The sequence below is a fragment of the Drosophila grimshawi genome, unplaced genomic scaffold (genome assembly GCF_018153295.1).
Source record: "Drosophila grimshawi isolate 15287-2541.00 unplaced genomic scaffold, ASM1815329v1 contig_59, whole genome shotgun sequence".
Lineage (NCBI taxonomy): Eukaryota > Metazoa > Arthropoda > Insecta > Diptera > Drosophilidae > Drosophila > Drosophila grimshawi.
The window spans coordinates 760,577-787,323 of NW_025063406.1; the positions used below are offsets into that span (position 1 = coordinate 760,577).

At 35.6% G+C, this 26,747-nt stretch overlaps 7 protein-coding genes and 1 non-coding gene across 9 annotated transcripts; 5 read left to right on the plus strand and 3 right to left on the minus strand.

Annotated features, from left to right (window-relative positions):
• Nucleotides 1-1,254: 1,254 nt before the first annotated feature.
• On the minus strand, nucleotides 1,255-3,990 carry LOC6563090 (vacuolar protein sorting-associated protein 11 homolog). Its single transcript, XM_001990800.3, has one exon. It carries the CDS (start codon nucleotides 3,927-3,929, stop codon nucleotides 1,359-1,361), a length of 2,571 nt encoding a protein of 856 aa, XP_001990836.2. The 5' UTR covers nucleotides 3,930-3,990; the 3' UTR covers nucleotides 1,255-1,358.
• A 358-nt stretch (nucleotides 3,991-4,348) lies between these two features.
• Nucleotides 4,349-4,888, plus strand: LOC116805405 (NADH dehydrogenase [ubiquinone] 1 beta subcomplex subunit 2, mitochondrial-like). Its single transcript, XM_032737031.2, has 3 exons — nucleotides 4,349-4,501; nucleotides 4,576-4,699; nucleotides 4,770-4,888. Exons 1-3 carry the CDS (start codon nucleotides 4,401-4,403, stop codon nucleotides 4,839-4,841), a joined length of 297 nt encoding a protein of 98 aa, XP_032592922.1. The 5' UTR covers nucleotides 4,349-4,400; the 3' UTR covers nucleotides 4,842-4,888.
• Nucleotides 4,889-7,501: 2,613 nt separating this feature from the next.
• LOC6563088 (60S ribosomal protein L10) lies at nucleotides 7,502-8,649 on the minus strand. The gene is made up of 5 exons (XM_001990798.3): nucleotides 8,579-8,649; nucleotides 8,391-8,420; nucleotides 8,011-8,316; nucleotides 7,790-7,952; nucleotides 7,502-7,726 (listed from the first exon to the last, which is right to left on the minus strand). The coding sequence occupies exons 2-5, from the start codon at nucleotides 8,411-8,413 to the stop codon at nucleotides 7,562-7,564; spliced, it is 657 nt and encodes a 218-aa protein (XP_001990834.1). The 5' UTR covers nucleotides 8,414-8,420; nucleotides 8,579-8,649; the 3' UTR covers nucleotides 7,502-7,561.
• Nucleotides 8,650-9,497: 848 nt separating this feature from the next.
• Nucleotides 9,498-10,809, plus strand: LOC6563087 (60S ribosomal protein L15). The gene is made up of 3 exons (XM_001990797.2): nucleotides 9,498-9,528; nucleotides 9,909-10,235; nucleotides 10,421-10,809. The coding sequence occupies exons 2-3, from the start codon at nucleotides 9,927-9,929 to the stop codon at nucleotides 10,724-10,726; spliced, it is 615 nt and encodes a 204-aa protein (XP_001990833.1). The 5' UTR covers nucleotides 9,498-9,528; nucleotides 9,909-9,926; the 3' UTR covers nucleotides 10,727-10,809.
• On the plus strand, nucleotides 9,661-9,743 carry LOC116805502. The gene has a single exon (XR_004365226.1). It is a non-coding gene; the product is annotated as a small nucleolar RNA Me18S-Gm1358 (small nucleolar RNA).
• Nucleotides 10,810-14,367: 3,558 nt separating the features above from the next.
• On the plus strand, nucleotides 14,368-16,275 carry LOC6563818 (spermidine synthase). The gene is made up of 2 exons (XM_001990796.2): nucleotides 14,368-14,587; nucleotides 15,455-16,275. The coding sequence occupies exons 1-2, from the start codon at nucleotides 14,454-14,456 to the stop codon at nucleotides 16,188-16,190; spliced, it is 870 nt and encodes a 289-aa protein (XP_001990832.1). The 5' UTR covers nucleotides 14,368-14,453; the 3' UTR covers nucleotides 16,191-16,275.
• A 1,110-nt stretch (nucleotides 16,276-17,385) lies between these two features.
• LOC6563817 (calreticulin) lies at nucleotides 17,386-19,483 on the minus strand. The gene is made up of 4 exons (XM_001990795.3): nucleotides 19,258-19,483; nucleotides 19,074-19,178; nucleotides 18,452-18,924; nucleotides 17,386-18,128 (listed from the first exon to the last, which is right to left on the minus strand). Exons 1-4 carry the CDS (start codon nucleotides 19,337-19,339, stop codon nucleotides 17,577-17,579), a joined length of 1,212 nt encoding a protein of 403 aa, XP_001990831.1. The 5' UTR covers nucleotides 19,340-19,483; the 3' UTR covers nucleotides 17,386-17,576.
• Nucleotides 19,484-22,619: 3,136 nt separating this feature from the next.
• On the plus strand, nucleotides 22,620-26,657 carry LOC6563816 (eukaryotic translation initiation factor 4B). 2 transcript variants are annotated; one of them, XM_032737233.1, is made up of 5 exons: nucleotides 22,620-22,714; nucleotides 23,129-24,328; nucleotides 24,403-24,469; nucleotides 25,607-25,733; nucleotides 26,502-26,657. In XM_032737233.1, the coding sequence occupies exons 1-5, from the start codon at nucleotides 22,702-22,704 to the stop codon at nucleotides 26,550-26,552; spliced, it is 1,458 nt and encodes a 485-aa protein (XP_032593124.1). In that variant the 5' UTR covers nucleotides 22,620-22,701; the 3' UTR covers nucleotides 26,553-26,657. The 2 variants fall into 2 exon arrangements, with proteins under 2 accessions (XP_032593124.1, XP_001990830.2); XM_001990794.2 differs by having other exon boundaries at nucleotides 22,648-22,714; nucleotides 23,132-24,328; nucleotides 26,502-26,656.
• The last annotated feature ends 90 nt before the right edge of the window (nucleotides 26,658-26,747 follow it).

Here is a 26,747-nt window from a genome sequence, read left to right on the forward strand (position 1 = left end):
TATTTATTTCAGGTCTTAGGTTTTGACCACTTCTTGAAACTGGACGTCGCTTTTCAAAGTCAAAAGTGTTAACGAATACGCAAACCTTGAGTTGCCATTCCATGGTATCTTCTGAAAACATGCTACGATTAATAGCTGAGGAGATGTGACACTATCAACCTACATACGAGAAAAAACCCAAAATTGCACATAAATTTTCACGCCATGAGGGAGAGGTTCAAGTTTAATTTGATTAAGAATGTTAAAAGTCTTCTAGCAGCATTCACAATAGAAAAGTGTAAAACGTACACAAAATAAACCAGTCCCACCTAGACTGAAAAATTACTTACTGGTAGAAATTTCCTAATTTCCGTAAGCATGGCGTTCCCTATCTAACAGCCATGAAGGATCAACTCAAACAGCACAAAAGTGATAATAAAAGTATAAGACAATTTAATATTTGATACAGGTAAAAAGTATTACACGAGTTCTTAATTATTGCTAAAGATGTTTCTACTACAATTTTGCACCATAAATAGCAAAATAACTTTTTGTAATTATAAAACAACTAATGCGAATGCATGTGAATATGTGAATAGCCCAATAGTGAAAAAGAGCCAAATACCCGAAAATGCGTATCACTGTATGCACCGCTAAAAAATAATTTTCAGAAGACTTAAAAAAATAAATTGAAAACCCTTCGTGACCAATTCCGAAATGAGTGCAAAACGATTCAAAATAATACATTTTGCTTGAAAAAAAAAACGCCGAAACTAAACTTAATGAAAAATTACACAACACAATGAAAATTTAATAAATTGTTTAAAAAAAATCATCTGGCAATGTAAATAATCTTTCTGCTACTAATAAAAAAACGAACAAAAAAGTGCCTTAAAATAATTATTAATTTTTAACAGAGGAGTAAACGAATAATTACAAAATTATTAAAGCCTTTATATAATTTCCAACCAATTTTATTTAATATATAAATATGTAAATTACTTTCTGGATATATTTAAAAATTGTTTGTGGAAGTTTTCTAAGCTCCTTGAACAAATGTTTAAGTCAACATTTTAAAGCTGTAATGCCTAAATTAAAGCAAGAAATCTTTCGCTGAAATCTAAAATATGAATCTTAAAAAATTATTTTGTCTTCTTATTACATCTCTCCAAGTATTATCGCTTATTGAAATGATTTAATAAAGAATTAAGTTTCTTGCGGCATTTTCAACCAATTAATTAAATCAGCCATCGTAAAAACGTTTTTAAATCATTTTACAATTATAAAAAACAATATTATATTTCTGCATACATGGATATATCAAAATATACAATTAAATACAAATACAAATATACACAATTTGATAATTCAAAACACAATTAACAACAGTTGAAATTAGAATCATAGTTATCATCAAAGGGATTCGTTGAATCACGTGTTCCATGGGATGCTTCGGCCATGCGAAATTTATCCGAAATTCTCAGCTTAAATAACCCAGAAGCAAAATCATTTGAAATTGTCTTAATTGTGTTGCCAGACTTGGAACTAAAGTTCATACTTTCCGAATTCGAAAGAAAGTATTCAGTATTTTTGGCACACAGAACACAATCCGTATTATCATCGCCCTTGTTAGTGCTGTAATCGTAGCTGAGGCAATCTTTGTGGAATGAATGCTGACATAGAAAATACACTGAGGGCATGTGCAACGGTTGGCGGCAAATATCGCAGCCCCTGTTGCGGAACTCCATTGGATTTGACTTGAATTGCGATACTAATGCATCATTGACATCTATTTCATTTTTGAGATCATTGTTCAACTGCAGCTCTGCTTTGACATCATTTGCATTTTTCGTAAACGTTTCTATCAAAAATGGTTTTATATCGATTATTTTGATCTCAGAGTTACTGCATACTTTTTGCAAAATATTTAGCAATGATCGCTGATCAGTTGTCAACACAGGCGCAAGACTTGGATTCTTTTTAATTGTTTCCTCGATGCATTTTGAGTTTGTTTCATCGCCAGTAATTACTTCAGAATATCCAGCGGCTTCTGGATATCCATTTTCGTGGGTAAATTGATAAGCCTTGGATATTATTGCAATCTTCTGAGAACTAAGCGAAGTTTTCTTTAAAAAATCTCGAATATATTCCGAAGATATCTTATTCTCACGCCAAAGACCAAGGTAAAGAGTCAGCAAATAATAAGATAACTTTTCATCACAGTTGGAAGAACTTTCTATCAGATCAGCTATTAACTTCGCACAAAACTCCTCGTAATTGGAGAAGATAGTTAAAAATCGCAATACGTTTTTTATTTTATGTGTTTTCACCAGTGATTCTGCCGTTGTGAAAACCTTTTGGGAATCCAGCGATATAAGTTCCCGACCATATTCTTGGAAAAATTGATAAATTTCATCTTCGTCCATTTGCTGAAAGTCCGTCGTCTGCAAATATTCGCTGGCACTTTTTAAGCTGGAGATATTAAGAGATCTAAGCGATATATTCCTAAAGTCGCAAATGTGACCGGAATCGTTTCGAGTAATCCAAAACTCATCAATTTTCGAGCTGAGCTTTTCCCGATCCACGCAACATTCAAGCAGTTTCTTGTGCTCAATGCTGGCGTGTTTATTTTTCAACAATTCATTCATGTATTGCATCAGGTGACCATTGTGCCTGAGACTTAACAGTTTCGAAATGATGTTGTATGGCTTTATTTCACCAATAGTCTGAGCATATTCGGTGACTGCCTCAGATAATCTGCCTCTTTGCAATAAATTATTGCCGTGCTGCAAACGAACATTTGCAATATTTTCACTTTCGGCGGCGCTTGCCTCTTTTTCCAAAATGCTCAGCGCTTTATCGTGCAAACACTGAGCGATTAGGAGGCGAACTTTATAATTAGTATTGTGCTGTTGCAATTTGTATTGATGGTACGTAGACATATATTGCGAGTGTTCGCCTTTAGTGATAATATGATAAGCATTTGTCGCATTGAGAATGCAAAGCAAATTCGAAATTCGTTCGTTGAAAAGAATCAATTTGTTGTGCACGTCCACAACGATGAGTCTGGAGCCAAATTGAGCCTTAACCACGACGAGCAGATGATGACCAATCCACGACAGAAACTCCTTTTGACCAGCAATCACGGAGCAGCCTCCGCGACCATCCCGACTAAAACAGTAAATGGCATCATCTCGTCCAACGACGAAAAACGAGTTGGGCCCAAGTGGTTCGGACATTGTACAACACTGGTTATGCATATCCCTATCGCTGCCCAGTGGGTACGTGGCGATAATTGAAGATCTATCGTTCAATACAAGACTATAGACTCCATCGAGGGACATGACGAACACATTGCAAATTTGCGTCTCCGACTGCTGATAGCAAGTATTAAATTCTATTCCATTTATGGCACTTGTTGCAATGCTCTGCTGACAAATATTTGACGAAAGATCTCGGTTGATTTTACCAAAATAGAGGAGGATGTCACCCCGCTCGAACCCTATGCCTAAGGCATACGTCTTATCGGGTCCAATAATGGCGACCTGCATAAGTGTGACCCGACTCGTTGTGGGCAAAATTGCGGTGGCGAGGCATGAAAATCCCTCCTTTTTGAACTGGTTGAGATCGTAAATGTATATGCCCAGCGAACGATTTGTGTCATTTTGAGCCACTATTGTGAGCATATTGTTCGTGGTTAGTGCACACAGTTTAATTGGCTGCTTGATTTCGTGGCAATCAAATCGTAGAGGTATTTTATCATTCTCAAAGAAAACATGCACAAATCCATTTTTGTCGCATAGTACGAGAGAAGTGCTCGTTGTGCCATTGGATGCTTTGACTATGCTAAAGCAGCGCGCCGATATTTCTGTAATTGTGTTATCTGCTTTGATTGAGCGCAAAGTGATTAAATCAAATAGTTTGACTTTTTTCCATTCCAAGACACTCATCCTGATGATTTATATGTACAATACTATATAATAATAAACTGTTTTTGTGGGTGTAAGCTAGTGATGTGAGAAATCATCGACATATTCGTATATATCGATGTATCTGTCTTTTTAAGTTCATTGGTCATCGCGTCCACGGTTTTTCGGTAGAACTCGACTTCTGTTCAGCGCTCACTTCTATTTTCAACATGCTGATTGTGTTTATTATTCATTGCCTAATTTTATTTACATATATATATGTATTACTGTTCTTATTTTAATTCAGTTTAATTCTGGAATTTCATATTCTTGGTGTTAATAACCTTCTACATATATCGTAAAATATCGGTAGCTACTCTTCCCGTTGGAATCACTCGCAGGGAAAACTAGCTAATTAGGTATGCGAAAAATGCATAACTATCGGTTTGTTTTTCCATCTCTATTTCTGCCATCTATCAACATTGTGTTAGATCAACATCGGTGAAAGTAAGGATGTTTGGAAATATTAGAGCCCTTCGAAGGGTTTTGGTGACACAAAGAGCCATACAAGTTCTAAATGGCAACACAAATCTAATAAGCAGACAAAGTCATGTGTAAGTAGTACGACGTATTCATCAGGCGTACATAGAATATTGCTTTTGTTATATTACATAACGTTTTTATTTAGTGTCTCTTACCGAAATGCTCCACCGCCTCACTCAAAGGCAACTAAAATTGGAGCCGTTGCCGTTGGAGCAGCGATGTGGTGGTGGGTAATCTGGCACCTATGGCATGAACCCGATCACATAACTGTAAGTACCAGCACTTCCCCGTATTTATATTTGTATTCACCGAAATTAACCGGTATTTTTGTATTCCCAGGGAGAGTTCGACTACCCAGATCCGCTGAAGTGGAGCAATGCCCAACTGGGAATCCCTCGTGATGATGCATAATGTAATTTATAATTGAACAGAACTAATACAATGTTATGAATACAAAATGTTGCTGTTGCGATTCATGGGATAAAGCAAACAAACATCAGCCTTCTAATGATTAGCGCATCGCGATATTATATTTTAAATTGAAAATCAATTGTCCAAGTTTAGTTGTTCATAAATAATGACACACGCAATGGAGTGATTGATCAAATGGGGTTTTATTTTTGGCAGACTTTAAAGTGCATTCGAAATATTTCGGCTGCGAAATACACTCTCTTCTATTGTAGCAGATTAAAAATTAAATTTAATTCTCAATAAATAAAAAATAATAATCCATATTGATCACTTTAGAATTAGAAATACCTTTTATAAGGGTATAGATTTTTGCCTTAGTTTCATACCATCATTAGAAATCTGTAAAGTGTATTGTAGAGTTGTGCAAATTAATGTAAAACATTAAGACATCTCCGGCCCCATAAAGGATATAAAAATTAACCATAGACTACCCGCTTCCGCATTGGTTGGATTTCGCTGATGCACACTCGTGAGCAGCGTACTCAGCGTTGAGCGGCCCTTCGCCCTGAGTACCAAATACGCTGATACGATATTTCCCATGAGCAACGAACCCAGCTTATTTTGCACTTTCCGGGAATGGCCGCGAGAGCGAAAGCGTAACGGCTACTCTAGGTTAAGATGTTTTCTGATATGCATTTTGTGCTTAGTTCTAATCACACTGACGAAGATGCGAGATGCCCCTCGAATAATATAGTCATGATAACTCAAAAACTGTTCGATTCAATCAAGGCGATAATTAAATAAATAAAGTAATAACAAAATGCTTAATTTACATCACATTTGAGATGTGCACAGGACTAATTATGTGATGCCTTCAGTCACAACATTTTATGTTTTGTCCCGTCACGGCAAATGCCGAATATTTCAGATTTTGTTCCAATTTTCCAATCAAAAATTAATGTCAATTTCAATTTACTTAAGATCTTTTTTTCCAAAATTATTTCCTAGCATAGTCCTCTAAAATTCGGAGGGTGCATAATTCCGCTGACATAGCGACGGAGTAATAATCAACATTATTGTACGAACTCGAAAATATTTATTTTAGCTTTCATCATTCATTAATTGTTGGTTGTGCAATATGCAATCCTTAAATGATCTCAAAAATTTTAGTTTTTAGAAATGTGTAATCAATGTCAACTAATCTTTGTTTTTTCGTCTTTCAATTAAAATTTCAGACATTGTTTATATGGAATTTTATCGAAGTTCAAATTACGTCTATGAGAAGTCAGTTTCAGCTCAATATGCTTAAAATGCCTTATAAACTTCTATTGGGGATACTAATCCATAAAAAGTTCCTTTAAAAAAATTAATAAATAATCAGCACTTGGCATTTTTAGGGATTCTCGGATTTGATCGTTAATATTTTGTTTCCCGGTTCCTCCCACAATTTTGATATTCATTCCCAATCCCTCCCACTCAAAGGTTTTCGATTTTGTCCTATTTTCCATCTAAACGTGCATGATGAGCCAGGCACAGGACAAGTTGCAGTTCCACGAACTGGAGCTGGACATGCCCATACTCAAGGCAATTGCGCAGTTCCAAGCAGGTGCTGGTGCCCACAAAGGAGCTCCAACGATATGGCAACACCGGATATTGTGGTGGCGACACCCTTAAAAATTGCCACCTATGAGCATATGGTGGAGAAGCCAGCGGGCAAAGCACCTTTGGCTGGAACACGATACACAAAAAGGATAACGCTGCCGTCGTCGTCCAGCTTAGAGGATAACCAGAAGGCGGGCAAAAGTAAAACACTTGAGCGGCTTAACAGCCTGGAACGTCCGCAGAAGGAAGTCGTCTACCAATTCAAAATGGAGAAGGTGAAGGCGTTTCGATGTCGCGCTCAAGATTGCAGCCGTGCCGCTAACCCTATCGCTGTGCATGATACACGGATATGTGAAATCAAGACCTAGATTCTCAACTGTGAGGTGCTCAAGGGCTTTTTCGAGGAAAACAAACGCGATCTGCAGGCGTTGCGCCATGAGAAACCATCGCGCACCATTAAGGTGCATCCGCATCTCGCCCATGTCTCGGAATACATATTGCCAAGGCGGCCCTCTCAGTGCCAGAGGAATGCTCCCCTGATGGTCAGCAAAGTAGACTATGGTAAGCGACGTGGCGAGCCATAAGGCAGCGTCAACTGAATTGTTCATATGATTTAATAATTTATTGATGACATCCTTCGCTGTGCAATCATCGGTGAAAATCGAATACCAATAGCAATAAATGTCACTCAGAATTAAAAGCATTTCACAAGTTGTATTTGCCAAGTTATTCCTATAATTATATTAAGACTTCAGTTAGGTGTAACTACTAATCGAGCTATTTAATTTCGTGTCTAGTTCAGATAAATTGTAGGACTTTGACTTTCCAGCTGATATAGGCGATGCCGATATTGGGAAATAAATTCGCTTTGGGACGTATATCATCTCCAGATCTGATTTCAACGTGTCGAGTATGCTTTCTCTAAAAATTCTAAGGGGGAAACAGAGATCGAGGCTGATGGGAAGCTGGAACATGACAAGAATCAAAGATCGCGTATAGTTAAATTGGGTGTTGTATATAATAATGATATCTATATCATGATGCATTTTACAAAACAATTAATGCTGTCTGGAAAATTAACCAGTGCATTTATTTATTCAAATCCCAAAGTTTACTTTTTATGCATGAACGTCACGCTGAGCCTTCTCCCAGGCAGCCATTGGTCCGTGCTCTCGTCGGTATTTGACATTGCATCCATCGTGCTCGAGGCGATTGTCATCGCGCAGTTCCTCGTAGCGCTCCCGTTCGTACTTGGTGAAACCCCACTTCTTCGACACGTAGATCTAAGAAAGACAACAAATTTTATTATAAGTATTTCGAGATATAAATAAACATTTGCGCATTACCTTCTGGCGACCTGGGAACTTGAACTTGGCACGACGCAGGGCTTCGATGACTTGAGCCTTGTATCGGTCACTGGAACGCACAGACATAATGGGCTGTCCAATGCGAACGCGAGCAACGGTTCCCTGCGGCTTTCCAAAAGCACCTCTCATTCCAGTCTGAAGCCTAAAATATACACATAAATGTATGGGAAGTCAGCAATTGGAAGTTCCAAGACGCATACCTATCGGCTCCGGCGCACGACAACATTTTGTTGATGCGAATGACGTGGAATGGATGCAAACGCATTCGGATGTGGAACTGATCCTTGCCACAGAACTTCACCAGATACTTGTTGCAGCAAATGCGTCCAGCTTCCAAGGCTTCGCTGCTCAACTGTTCGTATTCATCGGACACCAAATGGACGCATAGCGGGAAATCCTCAACGGTCGCCTTCTTTCTGCCCAAATCGAAGATGCGAATCTTTGGGTCGGGTACACCACGACAGAAACGCGACTTTGGGTACGGCTTGTTCTTACAATAACGGTAACTTCAATTTGCAATAAGAAAATTAAATTTAAGTTGAGCATTTTCATTGCTTATCAAATAAACATAAATACTTACCACCTAGCTGGTCGGCGACCCATCTTCAATCTGAAACAAAATCGAGAACAAAGCAAAACAATAAGTAAAAAATATAATTATTGTTTATTACGTAGCAGTTATTGCGCTTTGACCATGTAAGCTGCCAATAATTTAAGCTAAAATCCGAACGGATGTTTATAGATATTTGTAATGCCCAATTTATGTACCTTTCACCGTACGGCTCAAAACAAAAGGAAGTAGATTCATTCAACGGAAATACACAACCAAAATTTGCAAAATCATCGTCGAATCGACAAGTTTGGCCTTATCGATAGCTAACGATGTGCCAAGTTAGCTACAAAATCTTAACGTCGTTATAGAACGTTGAAGTAATGGAATTTAACTTAGAGCATATCTTATTCAACATATATAAAATTAAGTTACTTATATCTATAACTAAATATTTATTTTTTGTTGTTTTTTCCTTGGTGTCATATGAGGGGATATAAACTTAACGATCCATGGAAATAAACACTTAAAACGATAAAACCTTGCGAAACTCATTGGAAATCAATTACAGGAAGAATATTAGTGCTGCTGGTTATTGACTCCGCCATCAGATTTGCATAAAGTATAATAAATCCGTTTGCATCTTTACTGACAGCGTCCACAGAGAAACTGGTATTTAATTATAAAACTAAAAAGAGTCACCTACAAGCGATGAGTTGCATAACATAAAAGCTTAACGAAAAGTTTATAATAATATATATAAAGTAAGCAATGTACAATTATGTGAATATAAAAATATCTATATATAAATAATAGCACAATTGGCTTTGCAAAATCTGTGAACTGTTAAGCGCCCGCAAAATGTTGTTATGTGCTTTTAGCCCGTAAAATCATTTCCACTGCATATTATTGTAAATTTATAGACCCGAAATTTGGTTTAATTTAATTTTTTTATCGCTGATTTATTTTTTTAATTAATTGTGTATCGAATTAAGGAGCACAAATATTTAGGAATTCAAAGTTAATATTGTCCGATTCCATGTTCCAACGTGGTCGATAAGCTTACAAATGTTTCATGTTTCATTTTCAAATTCCTTCTCACTGTAACGAGAGCCTGTACTGACAACTTGGCATATTTCCGTCTTTTGGATTTTGGTCGGCCACAAAGGTGGGTGCTAAAATATTTCTATGTGGATATTAATTTTTTCGTTTGCCCAGTAATCAATATATATTAATTTAATTTAATTTATTTCATTCTGACAGGTAATTACAACTGCAGGTCTTACAAAGAGTATTTTTCTATTCCAAACATACTGATGATACTTCCATGCACCACTCTGATGCTTTTTAAGCAACGTGCAGATTATGGATATTCTGAAAAATCCGTAGAGATCGATCTAGAGTAAATAAAGTGATTTAAATTGTATTTAAATGACACTTTCAATCTATTTTTAGGTTTTAATAATTATGAGAAAGAAAAAATGACAAAAAATAGACCAATGATGTGACAAGTTATGTATAAAAATAACAAATTCCGTTTGTTGCTAGGTCTATCAGCCGTTGAAAATGGGTGCCTACCGCTATATGCAGGAACTGTATCGGAAGAAGCAGAGCGATGTTATGCGCTATCTGCTCCGCATCCGTGTCTGGCAGTATCGCCAATTGACAAAATTGCATCGCTCGCCGAGACCCACTCGCCCGGATAAGGCTCGTCGTCTGGGTTATCGCGCCAAGCAGGGCTACGTCATCTATAGAATCCGTGTTCGCCGCGGAGGTCGCAAGCGTCCCGTGCCCAAGGGCTGCACCTACGGCAAACCCAAGAGTCACGGTGTCAACCAACTGAAACCGTACCGTGGATTGCAATCCATTGCTGAGGTAAGCATTGTTCTAAAAAAGAAAAATAAATACCTTTCTATTCTTAACTGATGATAAACACGTGCTTCCTGAAGACAAATATATGTGGCATTAACTTCCTTAGATGTCTGAACCTAATTCAATCTATATTCTCATATTCATAATACGCCGGATAGTAATTAAAGATTTTCTCCACATTTTTATAGGAGCGTGTTGGCCGCAGACTTGGTGGTCTACGTGTGATGAACTCTTACTGGGTGGCCCAGGATGCCTCCTACAAATACTTTGAGGTTATTCTGGTGGACATTCATCACAATGCCATCTGCCGTGACCCCAAGGTTAACTGGATTTGCAAGCATGTGCACAAGCACCGCGAGCTGCGTGGTCTGACCTCGGCCGGAAAGAGTTCCCGTGGTCTCGGCAAGGGTTACAGATATTCGCAGACCATCGGCGGATCCAGGCGTGCTGCCTGGAGACGCAAGAATCGCGAACATATGCACAGGAAGCGCTAAGCTGCAATTATGTTTCTGTGAAAACATTCTGAAAAAAACAAAAAACATTTTAAATACATATTTCAAATTGTGTATAAACGTGATTTGTATTGTGTACGATTTATTTGTAGTTTGTCAGATTAACGAAGATAAAAGAAGAGGCTTCGTTAAACTAAGCAATAATTATAGATGTGCTAGATATTTTTAATATTTATTTCATATTTTGGGAATAGCACAGAATTTGCGTTGTGCAATTTCTGACAATATTGAAGCTGGAGACTATATCTTATTCAATGTTAAGATGTTTAAAATAAATTGTGTAGTCCACAATGATTTTATTAATTTTTATTGATGAACATTTAATGTTATTAAAGAAACGTTCGGTCAATGGTTGGGATATGAGGCTGTTAACTCCCGTGTTGTCCTATAAATTCTATAGCTATTCAGTCATATTGTGTAAATGTGTAGCATGCAGATTGAAACATCTACAGCTGAGTTGTCTCCGTGTGAACCTTTAAGAGAATTTTGAAAATAAGTCGTTTTTATTTATTTTATCCATAACTCTCCGATACCCTAACATCAATTTCCGATTGCAAAGATAACAGAAACTAATTTACCTATTCACTTGGCATGATATTGATACTTTGCAATGATCATAATTTTCTCGTTCGGATTTTATTCACGTGTGGGTTTGAAAATTTGGTTCTATATTTGCGGAACTTTCAAAAGCAAAAGCGTTATATTTTTTTGTATTAAATTAAACGAAATCCGACAGATGACGGCAAACCAAACAAATTTTTTTTGTGGTCCTTGAATTTTTGTATCCTGAACCCTTTAAAAATGTGTAATAATTAAACAGCGAAGCTATTCCAATCAAAGTAACAGGTAAAAGACCTCATTTAATATATAAATATTTATATAATATACTAACCTTCTTTTCGTGTGTATTAGCAAACTAATATAAAAGCTACATAATGTAAGTTGTTTTAATATAAATTCTCGTATATCGCGCGCAAATCAATTAAATTAATCGGTAACTCCCCACGTGCTGCATATATCGATATATATATATATATATATATATATCGATTTGGAAAGCAATAAAAAGCCCTGTTCAACAGCATCCTTGCTTTATGATATATAATACACCTTAACATCTTATTTTGTCATTTTCTCTTTCACTGGGCACAATCTGAAGTATTCGGCTTTCCGATTATTCATAAATCGAAATTGTAAGCAACTGCAAAAAAACGAACAAACTCGCTCTTATTTGCGTTAGCTTCAATTTTCTCTCCAATAATTCTATTAAAAAATATAAACGGAACGAAAATTGTTACAGTTACGTATAAATATACCATATATATATATATATATAGTGGATCTCTTTTGGTTCGGCTGTGCGAAAGAGATAGTAGGGGTTTTTTTTTGCTTTGCATAATTTATTGGGTGTAAAAAGGGATGGGAAACGAGGCGGCTGACAAGTAAGCAAGAATGGGGCAGGAAGGCCCCTAACAGGACCAGATCCGTATTGTGGCATAGGGAGGCACACTATACGACTGAAACTTAGAAACTAGGAGAGGCAGAGACGGCAACAGAGCTGGTCGGAGGCAGTAGGACTCCGACAAGCCAGATGTCTCCTAGGTGGTTATAATCTTGTTCGATTTAAAAAGATTATAACCATGGGAACAGCCTTAGGATACTTATCGGTCTATTGACAGGACACTGTAGACTAAGGAGTCACCTGACAAAATTGGGTATATATAGTAGCGATCTCTGCAGGTTTTGTGAAAGGGAGGAGGAATCCTCGATGCACATCCTAGCAGAATGTGTCGCCTTAGCTAGAAGAAGAATCAGCATCCTAGAGGCGCATGTCTTGAATTGCAAAGACATAGAAGACCTCAACCCAACAAAGATCCTCACGTTCGTACGGGAGTTGGGGCTGATGGAAGAGTTATGAGCTCAGAAGGGGGCACAATAGATCAAATAGGTCGCGGTGCAGCTTCCCCAATAATAATAATAATAAAAGGGATGACAGTACTTGGCTGATACTAAATTCATAAAAGCAATAATTTGTTTCTATAAATTTCATTGCACGGCTAACAAAGAAAAATTATATGTGTCCATCAACTTCCACAATGCTCACTTTACGACTGTCGTAATTGGAGCATCCTGGATAATTATACCATGAACACGATCAAGCGATCCATCAAATTAAACGCCATCTATCCAAAAATGTTTCTATATTAGTAAGCAAACAGATGTTTTCTTTCTTCTTCTTTCATAAAATAAAAATAAATGTTATATCTGATCCCAAAATGGTATTTACAAAAATATGATTCAAGCATTTTTTAAATATTTAAAACCGAAGATTTGTAATAGTCGCCGAATAGATCGATAAGTTTTGTTAGCACCACCTTTCAGAGGGAAGAGTGGAGTACTCAACGCTACCTAGCGGTCAAACTATGGTAGTTGAGTCACGGCAGAAGTTGGGGCAATCTGCTTCAAAAGACCCAAATGATCTCTGGGAGAGAATTTGTTTAATAAATAGGTAACATTTGAAAATATAGAAAAAGGTCCAAATTGGAGGCCAGTTGAATGCGAAAGAGTCCAAATTGGATGCAAACAAAATGAAAAGTGCTTGCGTGGGGCAGAATTTATTTAAATACCGCCGCAAGAGGATAGTTAAATTTGTGCAGAAATACAAGTTAAACGACGCATAAAAAAAAGTTGTATATAAAGTTGTGGAAAACTAATAAAAATATCAAGTATCATAAATGCAATAAAAGCAAATACAATGCAACAAACAATATAATATTCGTAACTATTAAATAATATGTGCAACATATTACATTTATACTGATGAAAATGCACAAGAAGCAACCAGATTTTAAAAGCCTTATGGAAATAAAAATAATACATTAAATGTGTTAAACAAAAAGTATGACAGTACGCCAGTAGTAGCAGTATCTGTACACTAACGTAAATGAAGAGTTAATAAATTATAGGTTTAGTAAGAACATAAATTAAATAATTTTAAATAATTAAAAGAATGAATGATTAGTAGAAAATAAATTAGAATATAAGTATGAAAAGTTATGTATTAATTGGCTAAAATTAGTTTTGAATTTGTAATGAAGGCTTAATTTGACTAAATATTTCTTATTTTTAATTTATGTACATCATTTTAAATTTAATCTTACATTTAATTAAATTTAAATTTTTTTATACTTTTTGTATTTTTTGTGTCGATTGACTTTAGTTAGCATTAAATAAATATATATAAATCGGGTGAGATGAGGGTATTGTAACCGAGCGAAAATTGAATAAGAAATATGAAGAATGCCTCAAATAAATTATTTCGAGAAATTTATAAGAATGCAGGCTGTATAACATCCGCAGTAGCGAGTACAAAAATATACAAATTATTGTTAATTTGCCGCCCAATATATTGCGGTCGATCCCCACCTTAGCCGATAGCTAGCCGGCCGGGCGATATATTGGTGCTTCCGATAGGCAAGGAGTAACAGATGCATCTGATCAGGCTTGAGCGAATCTTAAAAGCGATACTTGTTCTACTCTTTTAGTATATACATTTTTAGTTCAGTATTTTCGTTGGTATTTTATAGGTACTTTGTTTCGTAACCACGTTTTGCTATTATCTTGATTCGCCTTTGATCCGAGATTAAACGCAGACGTGCTCGATTTTGTACAATTTGCACCTTCGCAACTGCATTTCTATATTGACTAAATGGATCGAATTTCGAAAGGCTGGTTCAGTGAAATCCAGGATGATTTATGGCCGGGACAATCTTTTTCTTTGAAAGTAAAAGAGGTTCTTCATGCAGAAAAATCTCAATTCCAAGATATTCAAATAGTTGAGACGTAAGTTATGCAAACACATACAAATAAAAATTCAATCATATATGATTATTTACTTATATTCATTTTCATAAGCATGTGTGTACCACCAGTTCTACGAATAAATATTTACTTGTTCTAAGAAGTACATCTGCATCTGTGTGTTTGTGTGCTGTATTCGAAATGCATTTGTGTACAAAAAGATTATTATTATTATTCCTATAAAAAATACTTCTCTATGCATGATCATTAAATCGTCATTCAATGAACAAAAAATGTTTCATCTTGTTACTGTTTACCCTATATAAAAGCGAAATCGTTGTAAGACAAGTTGGGCACGTCCTTGATCTACCTTCATATTTATATATGAAAGTACCCTTGGATAATATAGGATCTCAAGCGCATCCAACAGGTGGGCCTGCGATTGAGATCAAGAAAATTGTTTTTTTTTTTTGTTATCTTACATTAAAGCTAAGAATTTTTAAATACAAAAATTGAAACAATTAAAATTTTAACTAACACAAATCTTATGCAACTTATTAATTAATATTTTAAACAAGAATTTTGGAGCATTTTATCATAAGTTTTTGGCAATCACTTCTTCAGATAATCTTTTCATCATTTTTTGCCTCTGCTGTGGCCTGGGACTCCATTTTTGACTAGTCTTTCCTACATTCATGAAAAGGTAAATTACTGAATTAGTAATATAAATATTGATAAAATATGCATTTGATCTAAAAATATTGCTTTTTCTGCAAGAATTTGACAGAGATAGTTTAAGAATTTAACACATTTAATAATAATTATGTGCATTAATTTAATTTTAGTATTTAGCCAGATTAAAGTCATTTATTTTTGCCAGCATTTTCCTATTTAAATTTATTTTTACAGAGAAACCTATGGAAGGTGCCTCATTCTCGATGGAATCATTCAATGTACTTCCCGAGATGAGTTCTCTTATCAGGAAATGATATCTTTCTTGCCACTGTGTTGCCATCCAAATCCACAAAAGGTTTTAATTGTGGGCGGCGGGGATGGGGGTGTGGCACGGGAGGTTGTCAAGCATCCGTTGGTTAAAGAAGTCCACCAAGTAGAAATCGATGACAGAGTTGTGGAATTATCCAAAAAGTATCTACCTTCGATGGCGTGTGGCTTCGACAGCGAAAAGGTAAAGCTTACAATTGGCGATGGATTTGAGTACATGAAACAACACAAGAACGAATTCGATGTCATCATAACGGATAGCTCGGATCCAGTTGGTCCGGCAGTGAATTTGTTCCTCGAAAGCTATTTTGAGCTGCTGAAGAATGCACTGAAAGATGGCGGAATTATTTGCTCGCAGGCGGGCAGTTTTTGGCTGGACTTTGATCACGCCAAGAAAACAATGAAAGGATGTGGAATTCATTTTCCAAAAGTTGGATATGCCGTTACCTCAGTGCCGTCTTATCCATGCGGTCACATCGGATTTATTGTCGCATCTCTCAATGCAAGCCGGGATCTGAAGGAGCCTGTGAAAAAGTTTGAAAAATCCGAAATAGATGCGTTAAATTTAAAATACTATTCCAGTGAAGTTCATTCCGCTGCTTTTAGCCTACCCCGTTGGGTTGAGAAGCACTTTTACGAATAATAGTTTGTACAAAATAAAGTTCATGTTGTGCCTTCTCTACAAATGTAAATACCAAGTTTACAAATATACAGACTTAAACGATTAACTATTATTTAAATACATTCTTGTACGCAAATCGTATGGTAACAAAATGATCTATTTATTTACAGAATTACGATTGAGGCAGATATCTTAAAATCGCCATTAAGCGGAAGTTGTAAATTGAATTCAATAAATTTGTTCCCTGCAGTGTTGGCATTTTTGCGTTTCATGTGGCAGATCTGTTATTTTAGATTTCATTAGCCCGGAAAATTTAGAAATCCTTAAAAAATAATTGTAAATTTAATAAGAGTTAAGCAAAAAAGAAAACTCCCTCCCTCGCCGCTCGCGAAACTTTTCATTTTTATTTTTATTTTGAGATTCAGAATTAAGACCGGTGAGGCTTTTTTTGGACTGTGTCAAAATTCAAATGTTAATATATTTTGACACTGATTATCAGCAATGCTCATTTTTCAAATCGAAATGCATAAAGTTAGTTATGAGAGAACTAACAGATTAAAAATTAATTAATTAATCTTTTAGCTGTTAGCAAACAATTTGCTTTATAATTTCCACAAGCGAAATAAATTGGCAATTTCATGATGGAAATCGAGTTTGATCTGAAAACAGGGCTTTAGCAAAAAGAAGGTGTAGTATCCCAAGGAAAAGTCAAATCAGCATGCATGCTTACAGGCTAAAAAAAAAAAAAATGTTGAGTTCTTGAAAGCAGCGTTGATATTATTTATTTTGTTGTTTATAATTGTTGAAAATGCCTATTTTTGTCATACACTATAAAATACCAATTATTCAAAAGAAGTTTTATGCTTGTTTTTCGATCATCTCAGATAGCCCCGATAACATCGAAGTAACCAAAAGGAGAAAAATTGATGTGCAAATAAATTTTAAACAATTATGATTAAAAATTATTGGTTTAAAAAATAATCAAAAGCTAGTTTATAATAGTGATTATGGCATAATAACTTTAAAACAATACACAACAGAAAAGAATAATTGCAAACGCAAGTCTCGCTCATACAAAAAGTGATTGGTTGTTCTCAAAACAAGTTTTGTTTTTAAGTAACATATCGATAACTATCGCTGGATCGTGTCAACAATTGAATAATTATCGCACAGCCAAGCTACAAGAAACAAATGCAGATTGAAAGCCCGAGTTGCGTTAATGTTAAGTTTCCGATCTATTTGTTGAAGACTTATAGGCAATTCCTTTATTTATAAATTATATTATAAGTCTTGCAAATTGTAATTCTACATAAATATTATTATTAAGTTTGCTTGTCTCCACCATCATCAAACAACTTAAATACGGACAACAAAAATTGTTCGTATATTCAATTTGTAGATACTTAATTACAATTCATCGTGGCCATTGTCTTCGGATTCATTCTTTGATTCCATATTGTCCTCGTCCTCATCGTCATCGTCCTCGTCATCCTTGTCCTTGTTCTGCTTGGATTCCTCCTCATCTTTTTTCCGCTGCACCTCATCCTGCAACTCCTTCATTTTCTTCTCGCCAGCCTGTGTGGCTTTTACCCCCTCCGCCGTCTTCGATGCCAGCTCGATGTCATCGGTGATGAGGACATTGTCGAAGATGGTGCCCGATTTCACTTGCCACAAATCGAAGCCCAAAGTGCAGATCTCCTTGCGCAGATACAGTTTGTCATCGGGACTGTGCTCGGGATTATCGATTTCTGGATGCTCCCATGTGCCCTTATAGTTGGGGTTGTCCAATTGCTTGGGTTGCCACTCGCCCTTATATTCGGGATTATCGACCATTGGGGGTTCCCATTCCCCATCCATTTCATCGTCCCAATCCTCGGGCTTGGTCGCATCGGGGTCTGGAATGTGCTGTGGCTTATCCCAATCCTCGGGTTTCTTATCATCGGGATCCGGAATTGTGGCCTTAAAAAAATGAGTAATAATAATTAGTCACGGGAAATAGATAAGTACTTGTGCAAGTTGTTTGAAGAGAATAAAGTAGAACAAATAATACAAAAAAATTAATATGTTATAATAAAAGAATATATAAAACTATATATAAAAAAAATTAAAAATTCAAAAATAAAAATAATTTCACTTGATAATAGCGACAATCATTATCATCCCTATCATCCCCATCAATAATAATAATATAAACAATTTACCTTATCAGCCCAAACAATAATAACAACAATAAAAATAGTATTAGTAAAAATATGATGACAATAATAAAAACAAATTGTTACCTTATCATCCCAATCCTCTGGCTTCTTCGCATGCGGATCCTTGATTTTCTTGGGTGCCAAAAAGTCCCAATCATCCTCGAGATTTCCCGATTCTACCTTCTCGTTATCGATTAACACCTCATAAGTGTTATCCGGCTTAACGATGAGTGTGTAGAAATGTGTGAAGACATCGTCCTTGCACCTGATGTCCTTATTAATTAAGTGATTCTTGCCCTTGTAGCTCAAAATCACGTGCACCTTTTTGGTGCCAGGACCACAAATATCGGGACCAAACATAATCTCATACGGCGAGTCTCCGTGCATATCGGTTTGATCCAGCGAACAATCGAATAGTTTCACATAGCCGCCGCCACAATCGATATTCTGCTCGTGCTTCACCGAAAATTGGACAACAAGCGGTTTTCCCTCATTCGAAAAACCATCGAATTTCCTTGAAATGGCATAGAAACGTGCATCTTGGGAAGTTTGAATGCCTAAAGGGAAATTTTTTTATTGGTTAGAAATGAAAATGTAAATATATGTATATGTATGATTGTGTGAGTGTTTTCATGCAAATAAACATTAGCTCACTCACGTAACTGTTTGTATGTATGTGTGTATTTATATTTGTTTTATTACGCACCTTTGTCGGCTTCGGCATCGTTGAAAAAGGAGCCCGCTGAATGAACAAATTTGCCCAGCTCCTTGCCAGGATGCTTGCTGTAGACCCACTCATCCTGCCAATTATCTACAGCAAAGAAAAATATTTATATAGTTCAGTATACATTTATATATATATATATATAAGTATTCAGTGCAAAATTTACCGTTTTGGAATTTGTCTTCAAAGAAAACGTCGGCGTTTACAAATCCTATTGTAAATAGCGCAAGAATCGCTCTCAGATACATGATGAGGCCGTGTTACTTCTTCAAACTTCAGCTACGAACTGTGGAGTCAGCAATTTGTGTGCTTCTAACTAAATGCCGGCTTGCTAGATGAATGCCGATATCAGAGAGAGATGAGCGTATGTGTGCTGTGTAAAATCGGTGGAGCGACTGGATTGGATACATGTGGACCAATCACAATTGTCAACGTATCAATAAGTGTTGGTAAATATCTCAAATTCGCTTCACATTCGATAGGTCCATCAGCACTTGCATAAGCCAAGTAGGCTGCTCCATCTAATTGATAAATAACTTTTGCACCTTACGCTGAATTGATATTGGACATATATTAATAAAATTAATTTTAATTAAAAACTTCAAGGGTTATTATATTTTTTTATATCATATTATTTTAAAAATGGCCTCCAGTATTTAAGAACAGCATAATTCGTGAGAATTTTAACTATTTTTGCTTATTTGCAAACTCACTCATTCACACGATACACAAACTATCAACGGAATGGCAACGCCAAAAAATGGATTTTCATTAAAAAACATTACTCTCGGTTTTAATCGAGTCTCACCTACTGAGAAGACTTTTAAAAAGGTCGGAGAATCAAACTGTCTTATCAAAGAAATTCCTTTTGCTGCTTTCCAGTTTCAAACCTCTATAACCATAATCATCGTGGCGAGTTAAATTATCTATGTGGTCTTCATTTATGGATTTTGTATTATTTTGTTTCTTATATTGATCATTTCCAATTCCACTTTTTCAATTGGAACAGATCTCATTTTTAGAAAAAAAAAACTTCTCTAAATTCAGAAACAAGTAATGAAATTTACTGGCTGGTCTTTTGTATTAGAGTTTAGCTCTCATCTGCCTTAGAGGCCGAGTATATCATTAAGGAGTCACTCAACTCGCGAACCAAATTGAAATCTTAAAATATTATTTTATATTAAAGTGCTTTATATTAATATGAAAACTTAGATAGAATTTTCATACATTTTTAGAAATATTTACCTTTAAATTTAGAAAAGCAAAACTGGTTTTTATGAATTTACTTTGTGAATAATAAGGTGAGTTACCCTTGGCCCCAAAATTTCACGAATTTCGAAAATGTTGTACGTATAAAAGGTCAACAGCGGCATCTCTCCTAGACGGCCTATATGGATATCGCATGTAGATAATTACGATCATTCCCATGCATCCACACAACCTATTGTGGAGGATGCTATGTTCAAAATCTGCCTTATTCGCCAGGAATGTCCTAGCCTCAACTCCAGAAAAATTATGACTCTAAAACCGGAAAATCATTGCATTTCTATGCAAAATGGAGTTAGACATACTAATTAGTATTATGCGAATTTTACGAGAGACACACAATTGACTTAAGTGGTCGTAGGACCCAAACTCCAACAAATAATGATATATAACTGATGAACATTCAGTAAATAGTGAAGGTGAACCAGAAGTAACCAGCAATATGGAGCAAGGAAGAAGTTTACTTTTATAATTTTATTCATTTCATTATTTATCCTTGCAGATTTGAAACAAAATTCTATGCCGGAATGGAGTTGTTATATTTAGAATATTTTCCAATGCAATGGAGTGAATGGTTTGTCCTTGAATAACGCGAAATAAATTGAGGAAGTGTCCAGATCAAGTTTCGAGCAATAAGCAGGCAGGATGTGGAAATGACTTAAATTCAGATCTCGGTAGAAGACCACAGTATTTGGGATCTTCCTTCGCAGACATATCGGATCTTGACAAGGCAACTGGCGATGTTCCTCCAGTGTACTGGATGGAACATGTTGCCCAAATTTAGTTCTAGTGAGTGGAGCATTAGAAAGGTAACTAATCATCGTTGCATTGTTGAGCAAACTCTATTTTGCTGTTCTTTCTAGACCTTCCCAATTACTTTTTTCCAGTTTCTCTTAAATTTGTATTACTGATCATTCCTTAGATGAACCGTTTCGGGTACTAAAAAAAATGTCATGATTACTATAGAATTCATTGTGTTTGTTATTCAATCAATTCAGAGTCTTCTATTTCTATCGTTAAGAACCCAATTTTAAACAGAATAACATTTTTGCATGCATTTTAACTAATTCATACTAACAATTTTGTGGTCCGATTGGGATTTTCTGTGCTATCCCCAATCCGTGCAAAAAATGTTGGGCGATTTGCATTTTTAATTTTATTTTTCTTTTCTTTTTATATTTTATGACATTATGAGTTATTTTTCTTCTGTTAACAATTAATAACTAACTAAATACTCTACAACCTATAATTTTTTGAGCACTTTTTGAATTATTTTAAATCACACCCTTAAAATAACATAAATTTATACTTATAAAAATCATTTGTTGAGCTCATCTCAAAGTGGCATACAATTTTCGATATTATCAAATTTTTCCGTTTTTAAAACGGATTCCTTGGTGTTCTACAATGCGTAAAACAAGTGAATGATGACTTTTAGAATCACACGCTGCATAGCAACCGCTTCGGAAAATAAATGAATAATTTTCATACGAAATTGAAGCATATGCATTTATAATTATTTTACATATGTAATGTATATTTTTAGAATTATTTCCCTGTACTCATTAGCGCAATCTATATTTCTAACTAAATATTCATTGAGTACACCTCAAATGGTACTTGATTAAAATTGTTCTGGACAATAACTTAATCCTTTTAGTTCAGTGTGATAACCATGGATTCCGTGGTACACCGAGGAACGATAAGAAAATATGGAACACTATGGAATGCATTTATTTTGTATGTATAAATATATAATAAATAAATCTTTAAGCAATAACTTTTTTTGTTATAAAGTATTTAAATGTGACTGAATTTTATATTATTGTATACAACATAATAATTTCAAATGCATGTAGTAGAAAAACTTAATAGGCCTAAAATATTATATACGGAGATCGCAAATCGATGTCTTTATGAATGTTGAGGTACATTCGTAGATGTGACTGGATCGAAGCATTTGAGACATTAATAAATCGATTACTAGCCACATTGAGTTTTTTGTAGGGAAAACAACATCGATATAAACTAGAAATAAATTAAATACAAATATATAAGAAAAAGTTTATATATAAATAATAAGGTAATAAAATTTAATATACCATTTATATTCAAATGTCTAATCGTCAAAGTGAATTAATGAACTAGAAGTAGAGATGCTGAATTTTTAATGACAAACGTCAATAATGGTATAAAATACGAGATGTTTTCGCACAAAATATCGAGTTAAATATCGATAGGAGAAATGAATATATTGTATTTCTATCATCCCTATGTGTGTCAGTAGATAGCTACACATATAACTTCTCTTCAAAATTTAAATTTGTTTGGATTTTTCGTCAAGATGGCTTCTGCAGGTTTGATTTAGAATTATTTTTATAATGCATACATCATCCATCCACCCAAAATACTCAACTCATTGAGCACCTAATATGTGTGCTAAAATGCCAATATGTTTCTCGTTCAATTTTCCTCGTGGCTTTTGGCTTTCGACACGTAATGTACACTATGTGCATATGTTTGTATGTATGTATGCATGTATGTGTGTGTGTGTGTGTGTGTACATGTATATGTTACCAGCATTCCAAAATATGTATGTAAATTCATTAACCGATATATGTGCTTATATGTGTTAATTGAATGCATTTATACATTTTATTAATATCCCGACTTAAGACTTCTTTGTTTTAATAATTATATCTAAAGTTGTTGTAATAATTAATTAAAAATGTAGATACATCCGATGATTATTATTTCGATTATTTTATCAGCAGGCAAGAAAGGCAAAAAGAATAAAGGCACCGTAATTTCGCTGCAATCGTTCCTTTCCAATGGCGATACACCTTCTGGAACAACACAGGTTTCCAAGAAGGTACGAAATCTAGATGGCGACGATAGTGATGACGGTAGCCACTCGTTACCGTTAGTCTATCAATTACCGACCGCCCCGCGAGCGAATCGGATATTCGACGACGATTCGATTCCACACAGGCCGCCCTTCATAGCTTATATTAATAATTTACCGTTCGATGCCGGAGAGGATGATATATACGAATTCTTTGGATCAATTAATTTAGCTTCCCTGCGCTTGCCACGGGAAGATGGTGAAACGGGCCGTTCCCGTGGATTTGGCTATGTTGAACTGGAGAGTCGGGAAGATCTGATTCACGTGCTTAGTCTGCCAGATCCCTCGATAAAGGGGCGACGCATTCGCATCGAACTCTCCAATGAGAACGATCAACAGAATCGCCAGAAGGGCAATCGTCGCTTCGAAGGATTCGGCAATAGTAATGAGAACCGTGATTTCGGCAATTGGCGGCGTGATAGTCAAAATAATGGAAGTAACTTTGGCGGATATTCGGGGAATTTCGATCGTGGTTTCAATCGCGAACGAAAACCGATCGCAGAACGAGAGGAAAATAATACTCCGGGCTCATGGCGTACAAATAGCCGTCAGCAATCGTCGGATTTCTCTCCGCCGAGAAGGGGAGGGGATCGCAATGACATGGAGAAATATCGGTCACGAAACATGGATTCCAATGTTCGAGACGATGGGGCGGGATCTGCTTCGACGGAGGAGAGGCCAAAGCTAAATCTGAAGCCTCGAACGTTACCTTTGCCGGAGATGGTGCATAAACCCGAAATGGAACAACAACAGCAACAACATGACAACGACAGCGACACAAAAGTGGTCAATGTTAAGCAGAGTTCCGTAAATGTCTTTGGATCGGCGAAGCCCGTAGATACTGCCACAAGAGAGCTTGAGATTGAGGAGCGCTTGGCGGAGGCACGTCGCCAGGAGAAGGTGCGCTACGATGAGGACGAGGCGGCTGCTGTCAACGAGAAGCTGTCTGAGGTGCAACTGGACAAGCAACACGATAGTGAAAATGCCAATGCGGCAACAGTCAGCTGGCGCCGCATCCACGATCCCTCGACCAGTGATGATACCAAAGTTAGTCCAGGAGTGAAGGGTAAATAATTATTTCATTGAATTTAATCTAATCTAATCTTTCGTTATCATTTAACATTCATTTATTATTTTCAGGTGAAAGACGTAACGAAGATCATGATCATAATAATAAATTTAATAAACCGCGGGACCGAAATGACAGGTAAAGTTTTATTTTTCGGCTAAAGAGAACATCTCTGATTGCAGTGACACAGCAATTTGTATGCAGCGCTCTCTCGCGCTCTCTCTTTTGTAAACTACACAGATTCTCGCAATTCTTTTTGTCCTCCATCAAGAACAACTTTGCGCCTCTCTCTCACACTCAGGCCACGCTCGCTTAGCAAACATGAAACAGTGTGGAAATCATAAGGAATTTGCTAACGGAACTCCACCATTGTGTAGTACATTGGTTGCCTTTATTTTCATTTGCGAATGCTCAATTAGTTTTTAAACTCTTGAGTACAAAAAAATTGACCCTATTGAAATAGCTGTATTTTTAGGTAGAAACAATGCTTTCACCATTTTATTACTCAGTTTCGTCACTCACAACGCGCTTGATAGAGACATGTGCGAAAAGTAGAGATAACGAATAATGGTTATCAACATTTTAATTGGTTTTAGCACTTCTGTCCATATTTTTGTTTTAGCATGCATAATAAATAATGAAAAAATTAAGATCACTTGATTTGCAAACTAAGAGACTGTGATTTTATGTTCTGAAGAGATTTTGTATGTCAATTGGTGAGATATCTTTATTAATTTTTTTTCTTAATATTTTTAAATTAACTTAATAGGGCGATTCATTTGTTTTACGAGTCTTGACTTTTAATGGGTTAAGGTGTAATCCGCTTTCCTTGCTCTTGTCAACTTCAAATTCTTTATTTGTAATTATCTGCTCTTTTTACCTTTTGGTTAGTCTCAGACTGGCTTATGAAAAATCTGAAGAACTCGAAAATTCTATTGACGCAAGCTTATAAGCTATTGAAAATTAGTTGTCGATGAGATGGTGTTGGGGGCAGATTATAATCGTCGGCAGATTAAAAATGTACAGATTCCGAACGAAGGAAATATAGGAACAGTGGTTCATCTGGAGAACACCAAGCAAAAGGGTCATTTCCTACCTATTATTAGGGTGTTAAACAGTCACCTTTGACTGTTTTAATTGAGTATATTAATAATATAAGCCGGTGAACGACGGCCTTACTGTCAGGGTATTCATTCGCGGCTTGCCTAAGATAGCTGCCGATAGCTGAATACATTAAAATATTATTAAACAATTTTCTGAACAATTTATTTGTAGATCTGAGAATGCTAAAGCAAAAAATAACCAGAACCATGAAGCAAAAACTAGGGAAGAAAATAAAAATAAACGAGATCCTCGAAGTGAACAATTTCAGGCCAAGCATGCAGCCCAGCAGGATGAACCTGTAAGTACAATTAATAAGTAACTATTTAATTTATAATATTAAATTAAATTGTATTTATTTTTAAATTAATTTAAAATTATTTATAATTATTTTTCAAATAAAAAAGGACTTTTTGTTCCTTGTCAGTCAGGAGCAAATGGCCTTCCTGACTATCGTCATTGTAGAGAGTCACGTTAGTAACCATATTGTAACCCCAATTTACATACTCTGTTACTGAGGGTTGGGGAGTATATTGTTTACGTGTAATGCTGTTTGTCCGTTCGTATAAGCTAGAGACTTGAAACTTGGAACATGTGTTCGTCTGCCGAAGTTTTAGTGTTAGAGATACCAAATTAAAAATGTATCATAGTTAATTAAAGCAAGGTATCATTAGTATTCAGCAGTCGGCTATGCTTGACAGCAAAGTTTTCAGTTGTTTATCATATCATTAAACAGATGATTGCTTTGTTTTGCAAAAATTTGCGAAAATAATGTCTGGATGTCATTTCTAACATTCTTTCGGGCTACCGAATATTGATGCTTATTTTCAGACATTCATTTTAAATGTATTTATTTATTTGTGTATAGGTTATTCAACATTTCAGCATTCAGTATTTTTCCGTTATATTTAGTCCCTTCGTGATTCAATTTTCATAATTTATTAAAAATTAAACTGTAATGTTTTCAAATTGCTTGTTAGTTACTAAAAAACACTTAGAGCATAAAATTGCATGTAAAAATATTTACCTGACACACTCAATAAAAAAATATTAACAAATTTATTTTTAGGTCTTTCAGTCTTCCAACAAATATTCTGGACTTGGATATTCATCCGAATAAAAACTATTTCTATATTTGTAATAAATGATTAAAAGAAAATAATTAACAAATACATTTTACAACAAGTTTAAAATAAAATCACATTACTGAAACAAAAACAAAAATAATTACAAATTCGAAAAATTGTTTAAACGGCTTACCAGCAAACTGCATAATTATTGGTTGAGCAAAGGGTCAATCCTCAAAATTTGGTTA

Excerpts from the sequence above, each read along its gene's own strand:
- LOC6563090 (XM_001990800.3), bottom strand. The coding sequence starts at position 3,929 with ATGAGTGTCTTGGAATGGAAAAAAGTCAAACTATTTGATTTAATCACT.
- LOC116805405 (XM_032737031.2), top strand. The coding sequence starts at position 4,401 with ATGTTTGGAAATATTAGAGCCCTTCGAAGGGTTTTGGTGACACAAAGA. Across the intron at positions 4,502-4,575 it reads ATAAGCAGACAAAGTCATGT|TGTCTCTTACCGAAATGCTC; the intron begins GTAAGTAGTACG and ends GTTTTTATTTAG. Across the intron at positions 4,700-4,769 it reads ATGAACCCGATCACATAACT|GGAGAGTTCGACTACCCAGA; the intron begins GTAAGTACCAGC and ends TTGTATTCCCAG.
- LOC6563088 (XM_001990798.3), bottom strand. The coding sequence starts at position 8,413 with ATGGGTCGCCGACCAGCTAGGTG. Across the intron at positions 7,953-8,010 it reads TCGTGCGCCGGAGCCGATAG|GCTTCAGACTGGAATGAGAG; the intron begins GTATGCGTCTTG and ends TGTATATTTTAG. Across the intron at positions 7,727-7,789 it reads AGTTCCCAGGTCGCCAGAAG|ATCTACGTGTCGAAGAAGTG; the intron begins GTAATGCGCAAA and ends TGTCTTTCTTAG.
- LOC6563087 (XM_001990797.2), top strand. The coding sequence starts at position 9,927 with ATGGGTGCCTACCGCTATATGCAGGAACTGTATCGGAAGAAGCAGAGC. Across the intron at positions 10,236-10,420 it reads GATTGCAATCCATTGCTGAG|GAGCGTGTTGGCCGCAGACT; the intron begins GTAAGCATTGTT and ends ACATTTTTATAG.
- LOC6563818 (XM_001990796.2), top strand. The coding sequence starts at position 14,454 with ATGGATCGAATTTCGAAAGGCTGGTTCAGTGAAATCCAGGATGATTTA. Across the intron at positions 14,588-15,454 it reads GATATTCAAATAGTTGAGAC|AGAAACCTATGGAAGGTGCC; the intron begins GTAAGTTATGCA and ends TTATTTTTACAG.
- LOC6563817 (XM_001990795.3), bottom strand. The coding sequence starts at position 19,339 with ATGTATCTGAGAGCGATTCTTGCGCTATTTACAATAGGATTTGTAAAC. Across the intron at positions 19,179-19,257 it reads TGAAGACAAATTCCAAAACG|ATAATTGGCAGGATGAGTGG; the intron begins GTAAATTTTGCA and ends TCTTTGCTGTAG. Across the intron at positions 18,129-18,451 it reads CAGAGGATTGGGATGATAAG|GCCACAATTCCGGATCCCGA; the intron begins GTAACAATTTGT and ends CATTTTTTTAAG.
- LOC6563816 (XM_032737233.1), top strand. Across the intron at positions 24,470-25,606 it reads CCGCGGGACCGAAATGACAG|ATCTGAGAATGCTAAAGCAA; the intron begins GTAAAGTTTTAT and ends ATTTATTTGTAG. Across the intron at positions 25,734-26,501 it reads CAGCCCAGCAGGATGAACCT|GTCTTTCAGTCTTCCAACAA; the intron begins GTAAGTACAATT and ends ATTTATTTTTAG.